The sequence below is a fragment of the Dermacentor andersoni genome, chromosome 6 (genome assembly GCF_023375885.2).
Source record: "Dermacentor andersoni chromosome 6, qqDerAnde1_hic_scaffold, whole genome shotgun sequence".
Classification (NCBI taxonomy): domain Eukaryota; kingdom Metazoa; phylum Arthropoda; class Arachnida; order Ixodida; family Ixodidae; genus Dermacentor; species Dermacentor andersoni.
In genome coordinates, this window is record NC_092819.1 from 126,356,379 (window position 1) to 126,381,526 (window position 25,148).

The 25,148-nt window shown below is 44.9% G+C and overlaps 1 protein-coding gene across 1 annotated transcript; it reads right to left on the minus strand.

The window, feature by feature from the left end:
* Nucleotides 1-1,030: 1,030 nt before the first annotated feature.
* On the minus strand, nt 1,031-22,951 carry LOC140219107 (multidrug resistance-associated protein 1-like). Its single transcript, XM_072288991.1, has 7 exons — nt 22,754-22,951; nt 20,516-20,662; nt 16,901-16,994; nt 9,798-10,003; nt 7,286-7,462; nt 5,962-6,129; nt 1,031-1,219 (listed from the first exon to the last, which is right to left on the minus strand). The coding sequence occupies exons 1-7, from the start codon at nt 22,880-22,882 to the stop codon at nt 1,031-1,033; spliced, it is 1,110 nt and encodes a 369-aa protein (XP_072145092.1). The 5' UTR covers nt 22,883-22,951.
* Nucleotides 22,952-25,148: the final 2,197 nt, after the last annotated feature.

Here is a 25,148-nt window from a genome sequence, read left to right on the forward strand (position 1 = left end):
ACTTCTGGATTTTCTAGTGCACTACTTAAAATAATTTATAAGCTGTGGCTTCGGAAAAAAAGTTATAATTGCCCATTTATATTCTGCGCATACCTTCATGTTGGGAAATACAACCATCGTCGGTATAAGCGGCGGTGATATTTACAGGCATTTTAAATGACCTACGCAATAAAGTTTTGTAGACAAAATTCGTAAACAAAACAAACAAAAAGAAGGCGTTACCTTATTAGAGGACAGACCCTCTTCTTTAAAAACCGTTACTGCTTCCTTGTCTGTCACCGTTCGTACGTCGTCTGTCCTGAAAAAAGAAAAAAAAATGGTCTGATGAGTACTCAATCTATTTCACGGCTCAAACTGGGCAATCGTTTGTTATAGGAAAAAACATTTCATTTTGATGACAGCCAGCTTGCGGGAGGCAAATGACAGTCCTTTTGTGCCACATATATCCAAGTTGATTGGTCATTAAATTTTTCGAGTACAGGTCAACGTATTCACTATCGGTAATGCACATGGCATGTTATATAAGTGCAGTTTCTTAGTTTTATTACGTGCGTAAATAACAGCTTCCCTAGCAAATTACTATTGAAAAATATTGATATATTTGAGGTGCTTTTGAATGTGTGAACAAATCAACGGCTCGCACTGTTAACGAATTTTCTGTACATCTCCAGAAAATTACATTGGTACATTGAATATCCCATTACAGGCTAATGCTACTGCGATAAGTTCACATACCTTAGCGTTTTTATAAAACTGATAATCAAACTTAATACTGTTTAACACAGAATTTACAAAAACCACAAAGGGAAGCGAAGGGGAGAGGCGCCAATATTCAGCTAACAGCAATATCAGCTCATAAAATCTGAAGTATTCAAAAGCCTTGTAGCTAAACATTCATGGGCTTCTGCACACGATGCGAAGAACTTCATATGAAATCTTCTTGCATGGAACAACCGCACGTGAATTAGCGGTCGCCTTATTAAGTGTTATCTAAAGGTCTCATTAGCACCGAAAAGCTTTATGCTTTTCCTTACCTCTCCTCCGGTTCAATTTGGTGGATTCGTTTACCGTTCGATTCTTTGAACAGTTCCGTCGGTGCTCCCGAGTGCTGCTTCAGCTTGTTCAGATCTTCGAAGAGCACTGCGGTCCTGTCGTTCATAAGGACCCACTGATCGGGACTGAATGGTAGCCTGGTGTTGTTGGTTACAAAGAGGCGTGTCTGGAGCATGAAAATCAAGGCGACAAAGTGAAGAGCTACATTGGAGCATTACAGCTAAAGAGTGCTGAAAGGGGGTAGCGTGTTCAGGGTGGGGGGGGGGGGGGGGGAGATGCACGCGCCATGCATTGCCTTGAGACGGCACATGTGGGAAGGTCGGGCCCTTGGATGCCAGCCCACGCGACAATAGCGCCGCCGCCAACATCGAAGTAGTGCTGGTAGTACGCAACTAGCGCGTTTGTCGATGTTTCTGTTGTTTGCCATTCTTTTTAGTTGATGTAGTAGAAACGATGAATAGGTTAACATAAAGGCTTGAATTATCCGCAGTGGTTGTCACCCCAATAGAAAGACCTGAAGGCGATTAATTATTTACCTATTTATCGAAATATCTTCAATTATCCTACTTTTGAAGTCAGGTAATAAATGTGTGATTATTAATTAATGATTAATCGAAACGTTATCGTTCTGTTCGTATGAATTACTCATATTACCTAAAGAACTGAGTAAATAGGTAAATAATAATTTTGTAATTAGTTGCTTTCAGTATATTCAATAGATTGTTGATCCAGTAACTTAGAAAAAAATAGCCAGTCTCCTTACGGATCTTGGCTAAGCCAGGATCCGTTTTCTTTTTCGGTATTGTCAGACAATCACGTGAATCAAATGCTTATCCCACATCAAGGCAGTTCTTGATTGTTGCAAAGTGCTTGCCATTTTATAGCCTCGCAAAAGCAGTGAGTTCGGGCAATGCAGAGATTGATGAAGAAATAAGCTCTCTTCTTGAACCTTGCGATGCACCCCACCGAAAAGCCGAACTTGTTAATTCGGACAATGCTGTCGAACCAGGGACGTGTTATCGTTGGCGTGATAGCAATTAAAATGCTGATTCTTAAGCGCGATGCATGCAAAGCGTCGTAGCGCATCTGAAGCGCCGCATGATACAATAGCCCATGCTATGATTGTGGTGGCGCCATCTCGTGGTTTTCGACATCAAGTGCAGCAGCCGTGAGTCCTCCCTAATATGGAAGGCTTGTCCTAATATGGAAGGTTGTCCTAATATGGAAGGCTTCAGCGACTTCGCCACTGAACGGCGAGCTGTGTCTTGTGAGAAAATATTTTGGACCAGTCGTAGTCCTACAGCAGCCCTGAGGGAATCATGCCAGACGTTCGCTTGTGGCGCCCGCGCCAGAGGTTTCAAAAAGTGTCTTTGGCTCGGCCGAAGCATTCACGTGATCGTTGGGACGGAGGATCAATCTCGCCGTTTCTCAGGAATTTTTGCAGCTATAAAGGCAGACTTCGCCCCCTATAGCAATATATAACAGGAAACTCTAGGTGTGTTGAGCGTCCACGATAGCGTCACAGTGCGGACGAAATCGCAAGGGATGTTCGAGGTATAGAATCGTCGCTTCGATCAATGAGAGCGTGCAATGTCGTGAAATCTGCCTGACGCGCACACGTGCGCAGCTGTCGAGACATCAAAATCATCACAATCTAGGTATTCTCTCACCCACGTAGAGATGCTATGGTGCTGAGTTCTGGACTAGTTATTTTTCAATTTTTCTATATAAACTTCATACATAACGCATTTTCGAGGAAAACGCCAGGTGTGTCCAAGGAATCCCTGAGTCTGCGCTACCACTGGATTGTGATAGGCGACAGACGGCACCCGTGACGTGAGTACGAATTCTGGCATGTCTTCCCTGCAAGAGGAAAGTCTGGCCGGTTCGACAAGGGAGGCATGCGTACATTTTAAAATTTCTGTATCGTAGCGTACATCGGCGTAATACTTCGCAGACACGATTACTACCGCTTCGTCTTTGCACGGAACATGCTTGGCTGTAATAACCAATGCTAGCGCCGATCACTGTATTTGCACAGAACGGGACATCGCGATGCCGAATAAAATTTGTCTGTCCATGAAACTGCAGCACAGGGCTTTATAATGCTTGTTTTAAAGGTAAAGTGCGCAGATAAAATAATTTCGCAACGCTCGCGCTTTAATATGAGATGTTATCCGTGCACAATATAGCATTGTATAACATTTTCGAACGGAAGGTCCAGAAATTGCCATTATGGGGAATCGAATAAGGTAAACACTAGGTTGCACTTGTATCGTACAATATATATGGGCAGTACTGTGTATTTACAGCCCCTAACGGCATTTTTAAACAAGTTGTCGAAATGCCTCACAGAAACACCGAAGCTACTATAAGATGCGTCTTCCTTTCCAACGAGAACAATAGTTTTTATATATTTTAAATTTCCTGGCACGTTATATTTTAGCGTGGTTAGCATCCCCATCAAACATCTGCACCAGAAACTACAATGAGGGAATAATTGTTCTTTACCGGGCGAAACCATTACTCGTCTTTATGTCGTTTCTCACATGGTCACCTCAACTGTGAAAGCAATAAGTACCTTTAATGCGAAAGCATCACATGCCCCATTTCACAAAAATCTGGCAGCATGTGACCAAAGCATGGTACGAAAAATAGCCGATGGCGGAAACACTAAAAATGGTAGGCGACCCTATTCTTTGACTTAGGTGTATCTTCGTGGCACTGGCACCTCGGAGTTGGTGCTCCTTAGGTTAAGCGAGCGAACGTATTTCCACTGGCAGGCAAGATATGCGGGCGAGGAGGAAGCGCAGCGCGCGCCACCTGGTGGGCGTAGCCTCCTAGCGAGCGACGCACGAAGGGCCCCTTACGAACCCTCTCCGGTGCTGACGTCAGATGATGTAACAAGCGCGCGCGAAGCTGTTGCGAGCAGGTGAGCGCCGGGGGAGGAGATGCGAGAGAGGAGGGCGTGACGTCACATCCCCTCTGCTAGGCAGACGCTGAGTCTGCGCCAGGCAACCGCTTTCCATTAGGTAGCCATTTAAGTATTGTGCCACCTTCTTGTGTGTGACGTTATTAGTGACGTCAACACTTGCGCTTTCGACTTCCGTGTTTGCAAGAATTTCGCCAAAGTCGTGCTCACGTGGCGGGTCTCTAAAATCTACGATTCGGTGCTTTGGTGCGCGGTAACCAGTGATCTTTTATTAATTCTAGTTATTCAAGACACTTCAGTAACTCAACTTGTTACTAAACAAATGCTCTGATATCATATCTGTAATGAAACCCACGAATATTCTACAATACTATATTTTTCTATTCTTTTCTGATTTATTCTGAATTTCATCCTCGGTCGTGTCAGGTGGTAAACGGGAAGTACTGCGCTAAAAACTAGAGTGTCACTCGATGCTCGAGCCACTAAATACACGCGAAGAAGTGCCCGGATTAACGTCAAATTTCTCAGTGTCTTGCACAACCGAGCACCGTGGCTTGCCTATATGAAAAAGCTCACGGAACACTTGATGATGATGATGATGATGATAATGATGATGATGATGATGATCTTAATATATTTGGCTCATACCCACTCACGGGGATCGGATAAGAGTCGGGCAGATTTTACATATGTGTTAAAGTATATAATTTAGAAATCTGTAATTTTGATGAATTAATTAAAGCTAGTAAAGTCCAAGACGACTCAGTTGACAGCCATTCAATATAAAAAAAAAATTATATATAGTTTAAAATGAGGCAATATGGGAAGAATGAAATGAATAATATGATCAACAAAGAAATCGGTTTGATTAAGTAATAGATTTTGATGACGTGCTGGTCAGCGTCGTCGTCGTGGTCTTCTCTCATGCTCTAACAATCCTTCAACGCCAAGTGACACCGCTGTGCACCGCGTATTCATTTCTTGACCAATCGTGAATAGTGTGTAGAAGCCACATACGTGACAGGAAATCATGAACAACAACGACAACAAGACCACCGTCGACGCCAAATCATATGCGTACGAAATAGGGTATACGACCGCCATCACGTCGCAAACGGAACGTCGTGCAAATGTTTATAACGTGAACCACGATGCGCGGATGAATACCAAAGTGAAAACTTTTCGCCAAAGCGACTCTTAAGTGTCTCTGCCGAATGTTGTTATCGTGCACGGGCAGCGCTACAATTCATATCACACTATACCGAGGAGTGGCGACACATAAATATTTCAACAAATGCTGCAAAATACCAATGATGATGTGCAGCCCGAAAAAGAATGACAAACGCGTCTGAATTCCCGAAAATCCTTCAAATTGCTCTAATGGAGAACGCGAAGGAGGAGCAACTTATATATGTTTCACGACAAAAGTGGTGCCTCGCAGGGGGAATCAAATTGTTTTACAGACGGGTTTGTTTTGCGAGATGTTCGCTCTGCGGGAGACGTTTCACCACCGTGTCTTGTGGGAAAGCACGCGAGTCGTTTGCCGATTATGAATATTTATGCGAGAACGCAAAGTGGGTTACGGCACATCCTCAAAAATATTTTACAATTTACCAAAGATGGACGTTCGAAATGCCGAGATCAGACGGACGGACGAAGGTGACTAATTTGACAGCGGCGCTTCGATGGGGGTGAAATGTAAGAAAGCCCGACTACCACGCATTGGGTGCCAGTTAAAGGGCCCCAGGGGGTCCCGAAGCACACCGTAACGGCATCACTCGTAAATCGCTGTACAGTTTGAAAACGTAGGAACTCCACTAGTGAATTTTTTTTATGCTCATGATGGCACTGTACACTTGTCTAATTAGATTTTACGTAAGTTTCACACCGTTTAACGCGATATAATGATGTATACGCAAATAGGTAATGGTCGCAAATACTTTTATATGATGTACACTAACAAACAAATATTTCACCTTTGTTCCAAGCAGACCACGTGGCCCAATGACTCGCTCGAGGATACCGCGTGCAACACGGGCATCTTGAGAGCTGATGGGATCGTCCAGGAGGTAAATGTCGCTTCTTGAGTAGACCGCTCGGGCTAAGGCTACTCGCTGTCTTTGACCTCCACTCAGCATTTCACCCTGCACAGGGTAAAAAAAAACTAATAATTTCGGCATCACGTAAGAGGCGACAGAAAAGAAGCATTCATAAGCAAACCTTTCCCACAATATTCAAAGGTGCCAATCGCGGAAATATTTCTTGATAGCAAAAGCACCTGGTAACAGCGGCTGAACTCGAAACAAGTGGTAGGACCAGATATAAACTAGGAGTAAAAATATTCAGAAACGTCTGTTCAACTGTGCTGGCCAGTGCTTTTCAAGTAAGCGGTAATAAGGCGCTTGTTCTATGCTTTACCGATATAGCACGCATCTAGATACTTAATATACATGCGATACTTATGGTACTCAGCTTAGCCGGCACTAAGCTGAATTATGTAATCGGCTCATGTTCTCTCGTAAATATTAGTCACCAATGCAGTCCAACCCACCGGAATAGCTTAACAAAGGCATCAAGAACCAAAGCTCGCTAGTCATTGCGAAGTGCTTAATTCCAAAATATATTGCACATTTGAACACTTCATGTTGTTTTACATTATAAAATATTAAACTGACATTGTCCAAGCGAGCGCTGCTCTTATCCCGGCCCCTAATAAAGACTAGTGCATCAAACGAATGCTTTTTTGGCATACGATGACGAAAGAAAGCCATTTCTCTCTAGATTTATTTGCGGAGAAGTGAGATGCATAATCTGATTCTATCAAGTGTGAGTGATCCCAGGAACTACACAGTTAGAAACAGCAGCTTCAGAGCAAGAAATAACACATTGGTCATTGCTTGCGCGTTATTCAGAACCACGCATTGAGGGTATTTCCCATCTATTGAATGTATCCATTGAATGTATGATTCGTGCTCAATAAATCCTAATCAAAGCTCTGAAACGAATCAGATGCATCAAAATAACTTGCAAAATTATACATTTTCTCCGGCATGCAATATCGTATCTGGTATAGCTGCTGTACTATCAGCTTTATATAAGAAAACGCACGCAGAATCACGAGCACACCCAGATGCCACAAGCTTCTAAAAATGATTTCCTGAAAGAAGTGACTTGGTATTGTACTGTGGTTACACCCCGCTTTAGTATCTCCCAAATATTATAACACTCCGGAAAGCTCTGCATTTGCAATGCCTTACCTGTTACCCCCCCCCCCCCCCCTCCAGTGTACTCTCACCTTACCTTCTCTCCTGCTTCAGCCAAGTCGCCAGCCGGGAGACTCTCGATGTCTCGAATCATTTGACAAGCTTCCAGCACTTTCCAGTAGTACAATTCATCGACCTTTCTGCCGAAGATTATGTTGTCCCTTATGGTCATGTTGAAGACATGAGGTCTTTGACATACAACACCAATTGTGCCCTGCGTAAATGTACCGCAGTGAATAATTAGGGTGCTTGTAGGAATACAGTTACAGTATTTCTTTTTATTGTCCTGGCCATAAAGGCAAGCAGAAACGGTTTTTTTGCAACTTACTCGACAGTTTCGTGGTAGTTCTATTAACTCAATAAAACAATTGGGATGCAGGAGCTCTGTGTACAGAAGATATTTGAAAAATGCCAAACAAGAGAAGGTTTTGCTGCAGTGACGACGAAGAAGCAAGTACTATCCAAAAGGGGAGTTACGAATTACTATTGGGTAACTTGTTCTCAGAAAAACAAGAAACAACCAAATCACAACTGCAGCGAGCACAATAATTCGTCGTCGAATGTGAGCTAACAAATCGAGTCCGTCGGCTATTTACGGGTGTAAAACTGTACAAGAGTGAGCAATCAGTGGTGCCCATGCAATTTTAGAAGGGACAACACTGTGCGCTTCGCATGCGTCATTCTCAATAGACGAGGCTCTTTTGCCATAGGATAGGTGAAAATATCGAAAAAATTTAAGATAAATGTGGGCGCATCTCGTACCATGCGTTAGCGGCGTAAAAGCTATCATCCATTGGTGAAAACAAGTCAGAGACGAAAAGGAAAGCAGTGTACGAGTCACAATAGGAATTACATAAATTCTGGGTTTTACCCAAAACTGCACATTTGCGTTATAAAGGATGGCGTAGTGGGGGACTAAAGTTTAATGTTAACTATTTGGTGGCATTTGACATGCATCTGGAAAATGGCACACAAGGGATGTTGCATTTTTTTTCTCCATCTCAATGCAGCAGCCGCGGCAGAGATTGAATCCACGATCTCGTGCTGAACAGCGCAAGGCCACATGTGAGTCACCACATGGGGGTGACAGTATTATTAACAGGTTCCACACAGGATGTTCGAAAAGAGCAAACTGAATTTAACATCACGGTCGCACTCACCAGATAGTGCGTTGCTCAACACCAACTCTACAACGCCAATGCCCGTTAGCGAAACGTACTCTTTCGTGTGGTTTCCTAAACCCTGGGGCCTACCAGTCGTCTGATATGCTTTTTTAGTACGTCTTTTCTCGCATGGCAATGCATGTATGAATGCACTACGTCATAAAAGCGAAAGCTGCTGTGGGAAAGATGGCTGCTCTTTTGTGGTTTACGGAAAGGATCGGCAGGCAACAATTTTTTTCGACACTCGTGACGTTTGTTAAGTGGTTTGGTGCATAGTGTAAAGGAACACTAAATTGTGAACAAGCGAACCCATGCAAACATGCATAGATGAACCAAAACTCCAGCCATAGAGTAGGAAAAGCGTCCACGACACGGGAAAGCACTCAGCGAGGACAAGACCTGATAGTGGTAGATCGTTCTTGCTGTCAAATAGACAGCATGTTTGAATATTACGGCTGATTAGACGTTGAAAGGAGATATTTGGCAAAAAGTAAATCTGCAATGAGAATGCGGAGCTTTCTTGAAACACCGTGCTAGGGAGCGATGAGCGTTACAAAAATTGGTCACGCGCTAGCTTTCTACCCTTGAGTGGTAGTTTGAGTTTACTTATCACAAAGTGATAAGGTACGACGTGCAAGGCGGTAAACAAAAGTGCGTTAATGCATAACTACTGGCCCCGCTTTCAATATTACAGTAAGCAGCACAGGCAGCAAGTAACTGACGTATAGCAGGAATAACCTCAAATGGACGCAACACAGTGAAGACACTAAGAAATCACCTCTATACAAAACTAAATGCGCATTTTAGAGTAATACTATACAGCTGTCATCACTTTTCTGTGCTTTTTATTGTTGCTGGAAAACAAAAATTGTTCCAGATATTTTTCTATGCCACCGATAAAATAAAGAGCATAAGTAGCAATGGTTGCGTCGGACTACCAGTTGCTTGCTGTTGGCATTAGCACTCTCTCAGGAGAAAAAAAATGCAGTAGAAGCAATAATTGTAAATTTAGACCCTACTGCCCTCGAAGGCAAAACTAGTGGCGGACGGAAGTATGCGCTAAAGAAATGCAGAGGAAAAGATCCCTCATCATGTCGAGCACGTATAGCTGTAAAGTTGTTGTGTAATACTCAGGGTTACATTACAAGATTGTAAATAATCGCTTAATATCTACTGCCCTCCTTCCGATTGTAGTTTCCTTGCCTACTGTTTGTACCTGTTGTCATCTATTAACGGGAAAGAATCGGGCTTCTTCTCGTACAGGAATTAGTTTTCTGACCTCTAGCTTGCAATAATATCAGAATAAGTGCGCACATCGGAATGCAGATTTACCACCTACTCATCTACAAACAGGTGACAAAGAGACCTAATTCGTTGATTACTCACTCTAAGCGCTGTGGATCCCCTCAGGCGTCTCATGTCGCTGGAGACAGCAGACAAGAGCGAAGACTTCCCGCTTCCTACAGAACCCACGATGCCCACAATGGAACCATTGCTCACGTTGACGCTGATATTCTGAAGAACAGGATGATCCACCTCCGAGCCTTCCTTTGCCCAGGCAAAGGAGCAGTCACTCAAGGTGATTTCTCCAGCTGCGAAATAGTGTTATGCAGAATAGCTATTAGCAAAACGCGACTGACAATTGAGCCCCCTTTGCTATAGCAGTCGATAATTTCACGAGCTCAGCATTAACGCTAGCAACATTGCGCAATTATTTGAAAGCGGGTAAAGAGAAGTGAATTGGAGCCCTATAACGTAAAACTATTCCAATACGTTTTTATTCCAATCTCCTGACATCAAATTTGCGTAGCCACCAACGGAACCATCGGGCGGTCACCCGCAGGATTGCCTGAATAGACCAAACAAACGCTCAGCTTGTTCATAGGACTTCACTTTTGTGTTCTTGAAAAACAACATTGCGTACACTGAGCGGGTTGTCTTATCTAATTGGCTTCCAAGAGGCGAGGAGCACGCTCAAGTGGAGAGGGATTCAATGGGGCCGAGCAACTGCAGTGAAAATCAACAATCGGTTGAAGAGGGTTGTGCCAGCGTCAGCGATCGGTCCGCTTTGCCTTCTTAGCTTGCGGTGGTTCGTTAACAATCGCGGCGGCATGCAACGGAAGCTTGAGAATGGCGCTAAAACTGATCCTCACCAAAGAATAGTTGGCAGAACGAGGTCGCAAACGTGCCGAACGTTCTCGAAAGCATTACACGGCCACGCAAAAGGTTTTCTTACCCTCAAATAAACCCACGCTCTCCGGCAGCTGCGAGTAGCCAGTGCCTGAGCGATCGGTGGCAGTCATAATTTATTCCTTTCGGAACGGGGCATTCTTCGGCTATTCAGAAGAAAATGCAGTTTTGTTCGGCATATTAATGCATCTTTAACGAGTACACCTCACTTTGACGCGGTGAGTTTTTGCTGTTTTGTGACGTCGCGTGAGAGGCAGGTAAAGTGGGTGCAGCCTGAAACATTTTGACCAATAGCCGAGGGCTAATGGGGAAACGGCGTCGAATCACAAATAACTATTTTTCTTTTATTCAGTCAAATTATGCATAATCCATGTGTACACGTCATATCAGATGGGGAGCTATCGCGGTTTTCGTGACGTCGTGTGATAGACATGTGAAGCGGGGGCGGTCCAAAAAAAGTGTTTGACCAATCGCAGAGGGCTGACTGCAGAATCGGAATAGAACAGTTATGAATACTTTTACGTTATAACGCCTGTGAACTGGATATTCTAATGACCCGATAACCCTGAACTGCTTCGCGGAAATTTGCCAATTACATTGCAAAGTTACAGGTCTCGTAATTTTGTAGTGATATTATCACAGGCTATTCCCGCATCTTGAAGGAGGTGCTCAGTAGGACGACGAAGAGGGCGATCCTTTGACCACACTGCCGACTACACGTAACCTAATAGACGTTAAAATGGACGGTGTACGCGCCGCTGCTATCGTTGACAAGAGTGCACATATATCTGTGATGTCTCCAGAGGTTCGTCATCGCTTGAAAAAGGTCCTCACACCAAACACGTTGTCAGCCATCCGTGTCGCCGGCGGTGGATGTCCCTGGGATGTGCTCAGTACGCATCAGTGTCGTCGACCAATCCGCGATGGCACTTCTTTCCGTGCTCTAGCAGTGCTCCCGTAAGCTCATCCTGGGCGTGGATATTCTATCAGCCCATTCCGCCCTGTTTGATTGTGGAAGTGGTGTCCTCCAGCTCGACTTACTTCTTCACTCTGACGCTCCGCCCACACGTCAACCACGTTTGTGCTTTTTCGATAACGTTCGACAACCACCGAACGTAAACTTTACTGCCCTAACTTCCATTTCTGACGACGATCATTTTTTGATTCCACTAGGTGTATGCGTAAAATATTACGGTTCCTCGCACCCTCGTTACCGTCACTAATAACAGTGTCACTGCCCATCTTGAACTTTAGTTGGTGCACGAAAAGTATCCTGGTAGGCATGGCTCTGGCCAACGTGTCTTCTGTCGATGGACATGCCATTTCTGAATTCGCTGCACACGATTCTTCGTGTTCCGCTACGCCCACCCCCTCGTCGAGTTCAACAGACGTCAGTTTTGACAAAATGTTAGCACCTGATCTCGTCCCAGCTCACGCGGCTGATCTGCGGCCCCTGTTGATGTCCTATCACGACACCTTTGACCTTCACGACCACCCGTTGGATCAGACATCCGTTGTAACTCATCGGAACCATACTGGACAGGCCAGCCCCATCTGACGACGTCCGCATCAGATGTTTCATACTGAGCGACAAGTGATTCAGCGCAAGCTCGACAAGATGCTCACCAAAAACGTCACTGAATTTTCCTGTAGTTCCTGGGCGCCAGCTGTCATCCTAGTAAAAAAGGATGGCAGCTGGCGCTTCTGCGTCGACTACTGGAACTTCAACAAAGTCCCACGTAACGATGTCTACTCACTGCGGCATTTTGATGACGTCCACGACTGTCTTCACGGGTCTAACTAAGTCTCATCCATCCAACCTCTCTCAGGATATTGGCAGATTTTTGTTGACGACCTGAATCGCGAAAAGACCGCATTTGTTACATCCGACGGTTTCTTGAAATTCAAATTTGCGCCTTTTGGGTTATGTGATGCCTCCGCCACGTTTGAAGTAATGATGGACTCTCTGCTTGTGGCAACAAATCGTTGACGCGCCTCTGTTACCTGGATGATGTGATCGTTTCTTTACTAACATTCGAGAGCCACCTGACTCGACTACCAGCAGTGCTTGGCGGTTTCCTTCATGCTGGCCTTCAGTTGATCTCTTCGAAGTGCAGGTTCGGCCAACACAAAATTACTGTCCTGAGTTTTCGCAGCATCCAAACTAATCCCAATAGAATTGCATGCCGCTTTCGGCCAAAGACGTCCGGAGCTTTATTGGCTTCTGTTCTTATTACGACATCTTGTGAAGAACTTCACCGACATTTCCCGTCCGCTAACACAGCTCCTGAAGAACAAAATCAGATTTTCATGTGGTCCTCAACAGGCCGATGCATTCATTCCAAACGCGCACCAGGTTGCTTACGACTCCATCCATCTTTGCGCATTTTTACCCGACGACGCAACGAAACCAAGACCATGTTGTCACCTACGCCAGTCACCTCCTCTCTTTTCCAGAGTGCAAGTTCTCCATCACTCCAGTTCAGTTCTGTTTCAGTTTATTATTCTTTAAATACAATGAATGGGTAAGAGACAATACACAGACGAGAGTCCCAAAGTGAAAGACTGCAACGGGACCGTGGATTAATAGTAACAATAGAGAGATGTATTGAAGAAGAGCAAGTTAACTAAAGAAAACGCGAATGCCTTGCTCTAGTTAGGGCAGTCGCAGAGGTTCGACCGTACTTGTTTGGCCGCATCTTTTCGGTCATCACGGACCACCATGCGCCGTGCTAGCCTTCGTCTCTCAAAGACCCGACTACAGGCCTTGGTCACTGGACGCTAACCCCCGTATTCATAATTGCACCTTAACGTGAAGCCCATGCTTGACTTGATTTATATGACGCTTGTTGTGAACGCACCAAAAGAACCGCAATGGTCGTCTTGGACGCGTTCGCACTAGGCATCATTTATATCAAGTCAAGCATGAGCTTCAAGTCAAGATGAATTTCTGAATAAGGGCGTAATTCAAGAATACAGTTTTGATGCCCGTTACAAGTACGGCGCCGTCTACCAGGAAGACCATTGCCTATCACGTTATTCCGTGGACCCTCCCGATTCCACCACCCACGATTCTGACGCCCGCGTCCTTGACATCTTCGACATGAGTGATACACGCAATCAACAACACAGTGATGCAAATTTGCGGCCCATCATTGATCGTCTACGCTGTAATCGCTCTAACTAAGCCTTCCACCTGTTCGGGCTCAGTGACAATATTCTCTACCATTTCAGTGCCATCTCCGACGGTACCGAGCTTCCGCTCGTGGTACCTATGACCCTCCGCTCTATTACCCCAGCTGCACGATACCCCAGCAGCCGGCCACCTCGGAGTATCCCGTACATATGACCGCGTGCGGCGTCGATTCTCTTGGCGAGGCCTTTACAGTTCTGTGCGCCGGTATGCTGTTGGTTGCGACTCCTGCCAACGCCGTAAGCGTTGGTCCTTGCAGCCCGCCAGCCCACTTCTGCCTATAGACATTTGAACTAGTCCATTCGTTCTACCGCATCGGCCTTGATCTCATTGGGCCATTTCTGACTTCTGTTTTGGGGAACAAGTGGATCGCGGCAACTGCTGACTACGCGACACGATACGACATCACACAGGCACTGCCGACCAGTTGCGCCACGGACGTTGCTCACTTCCGGCTCCACGACGTCATCCTTCACCATGGTGCTCCACGACGGCTGGTGACAGACCGTGGTCAATCTTTTCTTTTGCACATTGTCGGCGATATTATTCGTTCTTGTTCCACACGTTACAAGCTAACCACCGGCTACAACCCGCAGAACGCCTCATCCACACTTACAGAACGCCTCTAACGCATGCTCATCACGATGCTATCCGTGCAGGTTTCAGCAGATCACCGTGATTGGGACAAAAATTTGCCTTATGTGATATACGCATACAAGTCGTCCTACCACCACACAGCTGGTTTTCCCCCCTTTTATGTGTTGTTTGACCGCCATCCCACGTTGTCCATTGAGACACCACTTCCATCAGCTCTCTGCATGGCAACTGACTCAAAAGGCCCGTTACGGGAGCCACCGCAGAATCGTTCCCTTCGAACCAGGCTCCTTGGTCTTTCTTTAGATCCCTTGCCGCCACGTCGGCATGTCTTCGAAAGTTCTTTCCCGCTATTCAGGGCCCAACAAGGTTCTACACCAGCTCACCAAGGTGACATACGAGATAACCCTAGCTGATGTATGCCCGCTAGTCATCTTTAGTGCCCCGCACCGATTTCGAGCATGTGTCCCATCTCAAATCGCACGTTTCAGCCTACAGCCCTTCCTTTGTTTAAGCGCGTAGATGGCGCTCCGACCACCTGGGGTTATGTCACAGGCCATTTCCGCGTTCTGAAGAAGGTGCTCAGCAGGGTCACAAAGAGGACGGTCGAAAGAACTCGTTCGTGGGTTGGGTTATTCTGCCATTTTATCTCTGAATTCTCTGTATATATCTCGTAAGTATATTTTTGCCTACTCGTTATCTACGTCGCATATTGAAACAACTCGGTTTATATGATTTAATGAACAGACGACAGTGGAGAGTTTTTGTTGGCCACACAAGCGAATAAAAACGGTATTGGGGGGAGGGGGGGGGGGAGGTGGCCATCGAATTAGCAGTACTCTGTAGAAAAAATTTCCTATGTAAAATTGGCTTCTCTACTGATATCGTGTGACATTACGAAAATATTAGCCGAAAGCTGCTGCATTGAGACCCAGTTGTTGTTACCAGTTATCACTACTTGTGTGCTTACTGTTTATCGCCACTATGGCCGCTTAAAGTGAATATTCAATTTTCAAGCAGTTCATTCTTTTAACTTGCGGGTGGGCAGTCCATTTGCATCGCACTTGTTTCTTTCGGCTGGGTTCTTATATATGTATTTCGCTGGAAAGCGACCTAAATACGCGAGGCCCAAGATAGGAAGTAATTAGATGTTCTTCATGTTTATTAACACACTTAAGTTATTCTCAATAAAACTAATACTCACGGGCCAAGAGACACTGTGAAAGACAATCAGACGAATTACGGGTACGTTTGAATGCGTCATTTTTATGAACGACGCCCTTTGCCCGTCATTGTAAAATACTGCGCCTTCTGAGGGATCCTCAGTGATGTGCATGCTTCTACTAATTAAAATGTGAATAATGTGCTGCAATGCTGGTCTCTTTGGAAGACCATTAGATGGATGCCGCTTCCTTCCACACATCTCGAAGCACCTCACTGAAGACGATTCCTTGGCACGCGTACGCTAGCTTTACGGCAAGGCTGCTGGGCGTCGGGTTACCGCTCTCAAAAAAAAGGACACAAAACAAATAACATGTGATACGTGTTCCCAGCTTTTGAAAGAGCGGATGAACTGAAACACTGCAAAAGACTACAGCATACGGCGAAGACGGTCGTGGAACGAGAACTTGAGCAAAGGAGAAGCGTAGTCTATCCGCTCACTGAAGCAGACGGGCCGACAGTGAAGACAAGTTACCGTCAAGACGAGTGGTATTTTCATATATAAGCGCAAGTGGAGCACAAAGAGATAGAAAAATCGACCAGAAGTGTAAAAATATTTCGTAGCATCGGACTTGTACACGGTACAAAAAAGCGACCGTTTATAATTTCGGTTACCATTGCGAGTGATTGCACTTACCGATTACTGTTCCACAAAGCTGAGGAATTATTAAAACGTAATCGATTAATTTCACGTTGCTTTCATCCCTATCTTTATTACTATTGCACGAATGCAATAAAGCAAATGAGCTGTACTGACTTTTCCAATATGTCCTCTGCAGCCTTTCACATGTTAACTTTACGAAGAATTACTTGTCAAAAAATGTTATTCGGTAACATTCCTTCATTCCAGCCTTTGGCTATGGATTCAACCAGTCTTGGTATTTCTGTGTGTTCTAAGTCGGCCAATAAATAACTGAATTGAATTACATGTAATTGTCTACATGCAAGTCAGCAAAGCCGACATCATGTGGAAGCGGTTAACTTCAGTAACAATAAATATGGACATATATATGGCGGCGCTCTTGTAATTATTGTTGCTTTGCATATTGTTTATTTGACATAGTGTGAGTTCTACCGAACATTTCTTCCACTAAAGGAGCAAGGCATTTAGAAAGTGGTGAGTGATAGCGTTAGATGAAAAGAAATATTGTACCATTCCATTCCTAGTCGATTTGAACGCTTGCATGGTTCTTGGTAACGTTATGCAAAAAGAAAATTATGTGCGCAACTAATAACATGCCGTCAGCTTTTCTATGGGAAATTCTTTTAGTCTCAAGGCGAAAAGACTTACTGGCAGTTTCGTGTCCTCCAGTGTTTTCAATTGCTTGAGAGTTCCACTCTTCATCAGCAAAAAATGACATTAGTCTTCGACAGCTGCGAAAAACCTTAACAACGTAAAGAAAAACGGGATTGAGTAATTAGGAACAGCTCCACATAACCAATGAAAACAAAATATTGCTTGATAAAACCGTTCTGCAGAATCCCGTAACTTGGAGGAAGTGTCATGCAAGGGGAAATTGTTATCCACCCGAATGTAACATGAAGTTGCAAAGGAAACTCATTCTGGAATCTCAGGAAGAAGGCTTCGTAGTTGTGGAGGCCCATTCTGACCTGTCGGTTAGCTCAGATGGTAGGGCGACCGCCTCCCGAAGGCGTGGGTCCCAGGATCGAATCCTGCACTAGGACAAATTTTTCTACAGCAGCGAAGCTTTCTGTTAAGAAACCAGTGAGGATTAATCTGTAGCTTCGTGTTAAATTTGGGTGAATGACATATTTTCTTTGATATCATGTTACCTATGTGTTTATTTTTCCATTTTCCACTATCTTTGCATCACGCCTTTCACGTTATGTTTCATTCTTTCTTCATCATCATCATCAACCTGGTTGCGCCCACTGCAGGGCAAAGGCCTCTCCCATATTTCTGCAACTACCCCGGTCATGTACTAATTGTGGCCATGTTGTCCCTGCAAACTTCTCAATCTCATCCGCCCACCTAACTTTCTGCCGCCCCCTGCTACGCTTCCCTTCCCTTGGAATCCTGTCCGTAACCCTTATGGCCATCGGCTATCTTCCCCCTCATTACATGTCCTGCCCATGCCCATTTCTTTTTCTTGATTTCAACTAAGATGTCATTAACTCGCATTTGTTCCTTCCCCCAATCTGCTCTTTTCTTATCCCTTAACGTTACACCTATCATTCTATCAGTCTGGCCTTCATGCACTGTTTATTTCCGGATGGTTTTAGCTCACAGTGCCCTAGCTCGGGGGGACATGCGATCTAGAACACATGCTCCGGCGGTGTTCCTCGTTACAAGAGAATAAGAAAATCACTGAACAGAAGTGGAACTCGGCCATCAAGAGCTCGGAATACCACCGGCAGCTTTGAGCTGTTCAGAGAGCCTCCGATGCGATGGTTAGCTGAATCCTAACTGTCCCCGCGTGGGAGCGGCCCGCGGTGTCACCCTTAGGGGTGGCGCTTCTCAGGATCCTTTTAATAGAGTTTTTTGTTTCCGTATTTTGTACGTCGTCAGGCTTCTACTTAGGTTATGTTTGTTAATAATGAACTGAATAAAATGCTGCAAATTGTCTCACACTTGCGGGCTTTCAGCATATGAGAGATAGAAGAAAATCTGTTGAGTTTTCTTGCTTGGTTGTGCGTATTTTACTATCTGGTCTACGTTCATGAACCTAAATTCACCACTTATATTTGGCCTGTGTCCTGGAGTGCTTCAGCCGGCATGCTATATACATTATTTGTGTCCTGCGACCAGGCTAATAACTACAGCTACAATAACATATTTCAGTTGTGTTTACCTCACACTATATACTGTTTATTTCAGCAACTGGTGCCTGCAGTGCACTGAACTTAGGGCACACCTTTGGCACACCGTTGTCCTTTCAAACTTCTTAATCTCATCCGCCCACCTAACTTTCTGCCGCCCCCTGCTACCTACGCTTCCCTTCCCTTGGAATCCAGTCCGTAACCCTCAATGACCATCGATTATCTTCGCTCCTCATTACATGTCCTGCCCATGCCAATTTTTTTTTTCTTGATTTCAGCTAAGATGTCATTAACTCGCATTTGTTCCCTCACCCAATCTGCTCTTCTCCCTTAACGTTACATCCATCATTCTTCTTTCCATAGTTGGTTGCGTCGTCCTCAATTTAAGTAGAACCCTTTTCGTAAGCCTCCAGGTTTAAGCACCGTACGTGAGTACTGCTAAGACACAGCTGTTATACACTTTTCCGTTGTATTCATATAGGAGGTTGTGGCCAAGTACTGCACCAGGGTGGCCAATCCTGCTCTGGTGAGGGGGTGCGTTACCGGTTCTGGTCAACGTGATCTTTCCGCACTCCAGGCCTGTTTATGCTATTTTATCAATACGCGGATTTTCTTTTATTCGGTGAAAAATTGCGTGGCACCGGGATTCGAACCACGGTGCTCTTGCACGCGAGGCGGATGCTCTACCTCTACGCCACCGCTGCCTTATTCCTTGCCTATTCCTAAAGTAGCGTCAGCTGTCTTCCTTAAGCCAAGCTTTCTTTTCGTTTTCCCTCTATTGCGTGTGTCTACTAGATTATAAGGCTAAATGTGTAATGTTCAGTTAGATAATAGGTAATATTAGCCTCATCAGTGTAACGACGCCCATTTTTTAAGTAACAATATACTTTGACATCATTACGACACCCGACATCATTAGGTGTTGTGCATACAAGATCGCAAGCAATTTGAGTGCTCTCTATCAGTACGGATCCAGCGTGATGCCGTCCTACCATGAGGTTGGTACCTACACATATTTCATATAGATAAAGGTGGCAGCTAAGACTTCTTGATAGCTGAGTGGACAATTCCTCTTCTTTGCTGTTGCTCACAACGTTCCCTGATTTCGTACGGATTTCCTACTTCTCTGTAATTTTTCCTTAGCTTTAATGGTGTGAGAATTTGAAATCTCACCTATTTTTATCTTTTGGTCGTGACTTGACCTGAATTCTACCCCTGGTGTACCTTGGCACGATTCATTACTACGCAGGCAGGTAGCTTGGGACAACTGCCCGTTTCTTGTTTTTGCATCTGACCTCTGGCTTAAGGCTGCGAGAGCAGTAGTTATATTGTTTAGCTAATTGTTAATTGGCTATACTTGTGCTTCTTTGGTGAAGCAGAATTATTTCCCGCGACCAGCATCCTGTATCCACATGCTTTCCATTTTGAGCTCTGTGAGCTTGACATTCATTTTCATACAAGCTTCCCGCTTTCTCATCGCGAATGAAACCTATAGGATCACTCCATTAGGCAATGCACCTTGCCTGGAAAGACAACAAAGATGTTGAGTTTTGCGAGTGGTTAGACATCCTCTCTGGAACCGCTGAGAACGCGAAATTACGCAGTGCTGAGCCAACTCTCCTAACAAAGCACTACCACAGCATTGCCGTCAGTGCACGCGTTGTGCCGCAGCGAGCAAGTTTGGGGCCATTCTTACCAGCCTCAATTGGCAACAACTTGTAATTTCACTGCGTAAGTAGCACCAGTTAACTACGCTTCCTTCTTGTGTCGGCGGCCTACACGGTAGCAGAACTACATGTTCCAGATGGTATACGATTGGAGTGCTACGGGAGAGCGCAGCTGCGTAAATGCGTAACTCCCTTCATGTATGATGAAAAAGCGGGGGCGTCACTCAGACACAATAGGAACGCTGTACCTTGGCGCATGCGCAGATTAAGAGGTTTCTGTTGGCCGTGTGGGATGTGTTCTTGATGCAATATAGCCGTGAATGCTAATGTGAACTTGGATTCCCAATTCGACAATGACACCACTATTGCTGTCTGTTTTTACCATTCATTTCCTAATGCGCATCGAGCAGGGCACTTCTTTTTCTTCTGCTTTTATAGAGTGCTTTTTTTTTACTTACCGGGCTCTTCAGCCTGACAACATGGGGCATCGTATTTGTGAAAACATCCATCAGTGTCAAGATGTACATACATGAGTATATAGTAGCTGGGCTAAATATTTTCTCCGGGTTCATGAACGTAACGATTGCAAAAGCAATAATGATCATCTGAAATAAACATTTTAAATTTGAGGTTCCTATATTTTGGAACTATAGCAAACAAGAAAGAATTATTCAAAGCAGGCACATCTTCAACGTTCACTTCTTTAAAACCTTGTTTGGTTAGCCCTCCTTCTAAGCAATACGCTGACACTCGATAGCTATGTAGGTTCAAATCTACTCAAGGTATTTTGCTTCCTGAGTGAAAATATCACACTCGGGTTGATCAGCACTTACTCCAGGAATCCAACAAAGAATGAAGGATCTGTGCGCTGGGACCACGCTTTTACATCTCGGCTTGAGCGCCCTACAATGCAGTGCCACGGCAAAGGCCACCATGTCTCTGGACCGAGTAACTCTGCCTCATTCAATCCTTATTTCTGCTTAGTACGGCGTCGGGATTTTCTGAGTCCTTGTTGTGTACGTATGCTTCTTTCAGTTAACATTATTTTTCATCATGTACGGCTGTATGCCCTTGAACGGGAGCAAAATAAATGAAGCAAACGTAATGACACACGCCTAATCCGACGTAAAACAAGAAGGCAGTTATAGTCTAGCGTGTTAACGTGAGTGCCAAGCATGTTTTACCAAGGACGGGACAAAAAAGGGGCTTATCATTTCTCTTTCTCGTTTATTTGGACTTGATTTCAACTTCGCAACAAAGAACAACTTATCTCAGAAATCAATGAGCTAGCAATATCATTATCAGCCCACGTCGACTGTAGCACACAAAGAATTTGAAAGTTTCCCAGGTAGCCGGGCACTTGATATACAAAAAACACTTCGTAGCCACGCATGTTGCACACCGGCTACTTCATCAAAGATGCCCGTGCCGTGGTAAGATTTGCATTCCCCTTTTCACATTTCCGGTCGAGAGACTGCAGCATATGTATTTAGGTTTGTGAATTGTTCTCGTAGCTACCCTGCAGTGAAGTTAATATAGTGTCAGCAGGATACCTGCCGTCAGTGTTGAATATAAGATGTGTTTGAGCACTTCGTGTAGGCACACTATATTGTACCTGCTATGTATGTATGCATATATATGTGCGTGCGTGTGTATGTGTGCGCGTGCGTGCATGAGTGCATTTTTGTGTTTCTGAACACATGCGGACACACCTTTGAGGCATTTAAGTTGAGAATTCTACCGTCTTCAATTCAAATCCACTGCAACTGCTACACAAGCGTGAAGCTTACGAGTCATACCTAGTGAATTACCTGTTGTAACTAATCGTGTCAGTTGCGCAATACGGGAGCTATGCTCAGCAGCCTTTTTTTCGTGCACTGCTAGAAGATTAGGGCTGCGGAACTGCGTACGTCTTGAAAGCTTTAACGCCCGTGATCGTATTACTATGCTTCGGACACACCTTAGTGCGGGCACTAGGCCCGTGGTGTCCATATGTAGTCACGATTTGTTTCCAGTTTTTCTTTTATGTTGAACGGGGAACCTTCTTTGTCTCGTTTCAAACTAGTTGCAGTGCAATGCTGCACAAGGACTCTAGCCTAAATGCGTGAAGAAGCTCTCGTTAGGCATGCTAAACGATTCTTGATAAAACATTGTTACCGGCTGAAACATCGCAAAAAGTAAGTGTAATGTTTTTCAGCGTAGATTTCTTAAAGAATATATATTTTCGCGTAGTTACTAACCATCTGTGCATCAGAAAAAAACAGCCACGTGGCAACTCGAAGGGTAGATAAAGAAGGCTTCACTTAAAACAGAACAAAGTATTCGTAGGTTTGTATAGTAACCTCAATACACTGGAATGTTAACGCATGACAACTTAATTTCGGTGGCTTGATGCTGCGAGAAGATGGTACCGCACGAATAAGTGCTTTCGCGTGTGACGTTTTCATCAGTGCTGGCTTCAGCCATTATAGAAGATTGCATGGACGATTCTCTGCTCCTTAATCTTCTATTTTCGCTTAAGCGCTACAAAGCCATTTTTTCGCCTTTAGGTCTCCCTAACTACATCACATAAATAAACTTCTTTCTGCTAATATGTCAACAAAATAAGCAACCGCATCTTATCTGTTAATATCACAAGCAGTATCTTACTAAATTGCATATACACAAAATACAAATCACACCGCTCGCATTCTTACCACAGACGTAGATGCACTAATGAAAGTCTCCAGAAGGCTGTCCAGTACATTGACGCAGTACGCTTGGTCTATCTCCTTCAGTCTGAGTTCGAAGAGCTTACTTCGAAACACGTCTTCAAGTGCAGACATCTTTACCAGACGAAAAACGGACAGAAAATCACTGAACTTTTTCAGTCGCTCATCTCGACATCTGTAAAGGACGTTCTGTAGAAAAGAGCAAAAGTGCAGAAAGTGTAAGACAATTGACAAAAAACTATCAAATATAGTTATATAAGAAAATGAATAGACAGGGCTGCTGTCGATGGTTGTTAAGCGCACTCATTTGCAGTACACGACTTTCTCTTTCTTAGCTCGCTGTACGGATTAGTTTCGGCATATTTTCTCGGCGTGTGAGCGATGGTTGTCTTCCCATTTTTAAGCGGCGACATGCTTTGGTGGCATTTTCAGGAACGTTTCATTTATTAAAGTAGAAACTAATGCAACGCTTCTTTTGTGGCTGCGAATGATGCACTGCCAGTGCTGCAACACCAGACGCACGAAGCCATAAAATCGGTCCCACTCACTCAGTGCGAAATCACGTGGCCGTAAACAAACACTTCTACTCTCTTTCCCTCCATATATACAGGGTGTCCCAACTAAATTTAGCCAGAGCTTAAAAATATGCCGATGCACCAAACGCATGCTGCTGACTGTTGTATGTAGTTAGTCAAACTATTTTTTGTGTTCTGCTTAATTACATAATTAGTCAAGATTGATTAACCAACTCCTGAAGCAGCAAAGTTCAGCGAAAAATTCGAATTAGAAAGTTGTAGAGTGCTTTGCAAAACACCCAATTAAGCAGTTTCTTACTTTCTAGCTCATTACCATCATCAGCATCATCGCCACCACCACCACCATCATCAACATCGTCAGCCTATATTTCGTCCACTGCAGGACGAAGGCCTTTCCCTGCGATCTCCAATTACGCCTGTCCTGTGCCTACCGATTCCAATTAGCGCCCGCGAATTACCTAATTTCGTCGCCCGCATAGACTTCTGCTGTCCTTCTGCTGTGCTGTATATTGTAGGGCAACATAAAAACCTCCTCATACAACTTTCTCTTGCTCAATACGTGCTACGTGAAAGTGCTTTTGCGAACGTGAATGACACCCGCGAATACAAAAAAAATATATGGGGTTTCACGTGCCAAAGAGAGAAAGAGAGAGAGAGAATATCTATTTGTAATGAAGCTGACGCGCCTCGTATTTCCGATAGCAGCTCGGAGACGACGACGACGACGACCCGTGCTGTGATTTCCGAGAGAGCTCGGGCTGTTCGTTGCTGCTAGGCTGCTGTTTACCTGCTGCTTCTCACCTTTAATTAAATATCATTGCAACTTCTAATGAGGTGGGGTGATTTCCTCGTAGGGTGGAGCCCTTAGTTCCGGGCCCCATTGACTAGCGCCACTCCGCATGCCCCCCGGATCATCCATCGCTGCTCTGGCTGGTCTAAGCTGGTCAGCACAGTCTCCCAGGAGCAAGGTGAAGGTGAAGAAATAGGGGAGCAACCCGGAGGGTGGTGGGCGCTCCCAGGTGCAGTGATATACTGTGGGCTTTGCTCCACAGTAAGGACAGTATCAAGGGTATTGTGTGGGGTGGAAGAGGTGAAGACAAACGGAGACAGGGAAAGTGATTAGTTTGAAGTTGTCGCCACGCGACGGCATCTTCTAGGTTACAGGAATTATGTGGCGGGGGAAGTGCTTCCTGCTATCTCTGTAATGTTGTAGAGTTTCAGTGTATTTCAGTTCGTCGTCTAGGTTAAACAGGCCTTCCAATGGGGCCCGGTTAGTGAGCTCTCGGGCTAACGCATTAGCGCGTTAATTACCATGAAGAGAGGCGTGTGCAGGTGTCCAGACGATACGCACCCTGTGCAACGCTGTGGGGTGTAACGATGTAAGGATGTGGTGTGTGTAGGGTGTCACCATTCCTTGTGCCAAAGTTCTGCAGGCGGTCTATGAATCAGTGACCACAGTGACGAGTCCATCCGGTGCCAGTATGGTTGAAGCGTGTACGATGGCTAGGCCGATAGCAGCCTCTTCCGCCATGCCACTGTCCACAGTGTCGAGTGTGGCCGTGCCAAAACCACCATCTGATTATGAGGCACGCGGTAGTGGGGGACTCCGGAAATTCCGACTACCAGCGGTTTTTTCACGTACACCTAAATCGAAGTACGCGGGCGTTTTCGCATTTCGACCTCATCGACATGCGGCCGGCGGTGCCGGGATTCGATCCCACGATTTTGTGCTTAGCAGTCCAACACCATAGCCACTAAGTAGGCACGGCGGGTGAAACCCACGCATACACTTAAGAGGAAGCTTTAGCTCGAGGGCTCCTATCTAAATACATGTAAAAGGAGAA

What these genes read in the sequence shown, in the direction of transcription:
- LOC140219107 (XM_072288991.1), bottom strand. Translation starts at nt 22,882, where the DNA reads ATGTCTGCACTTGAAGACGTGTTTCGAAGTAAGCTCTTCGAACTCAGA. An exon ending in GGGGATCCACAGCGCTTAGA is followed by an intron (nt 7,463 to 9,797) that starts GTGAGTAATCAA and finishes ACATTTACGCAG; the next exon opens with GGCACAATTGGTGTTGTATG. An exon ending in TGGCTGAAGCAGGAGAGAAG is followed by an intron (nt 6,130 to 7,285) that starts GTAAGGTGAGAG and finishes TACCCTGTGCAG; the next exon opens with GGTGAAATGCTGAGTGGAGG.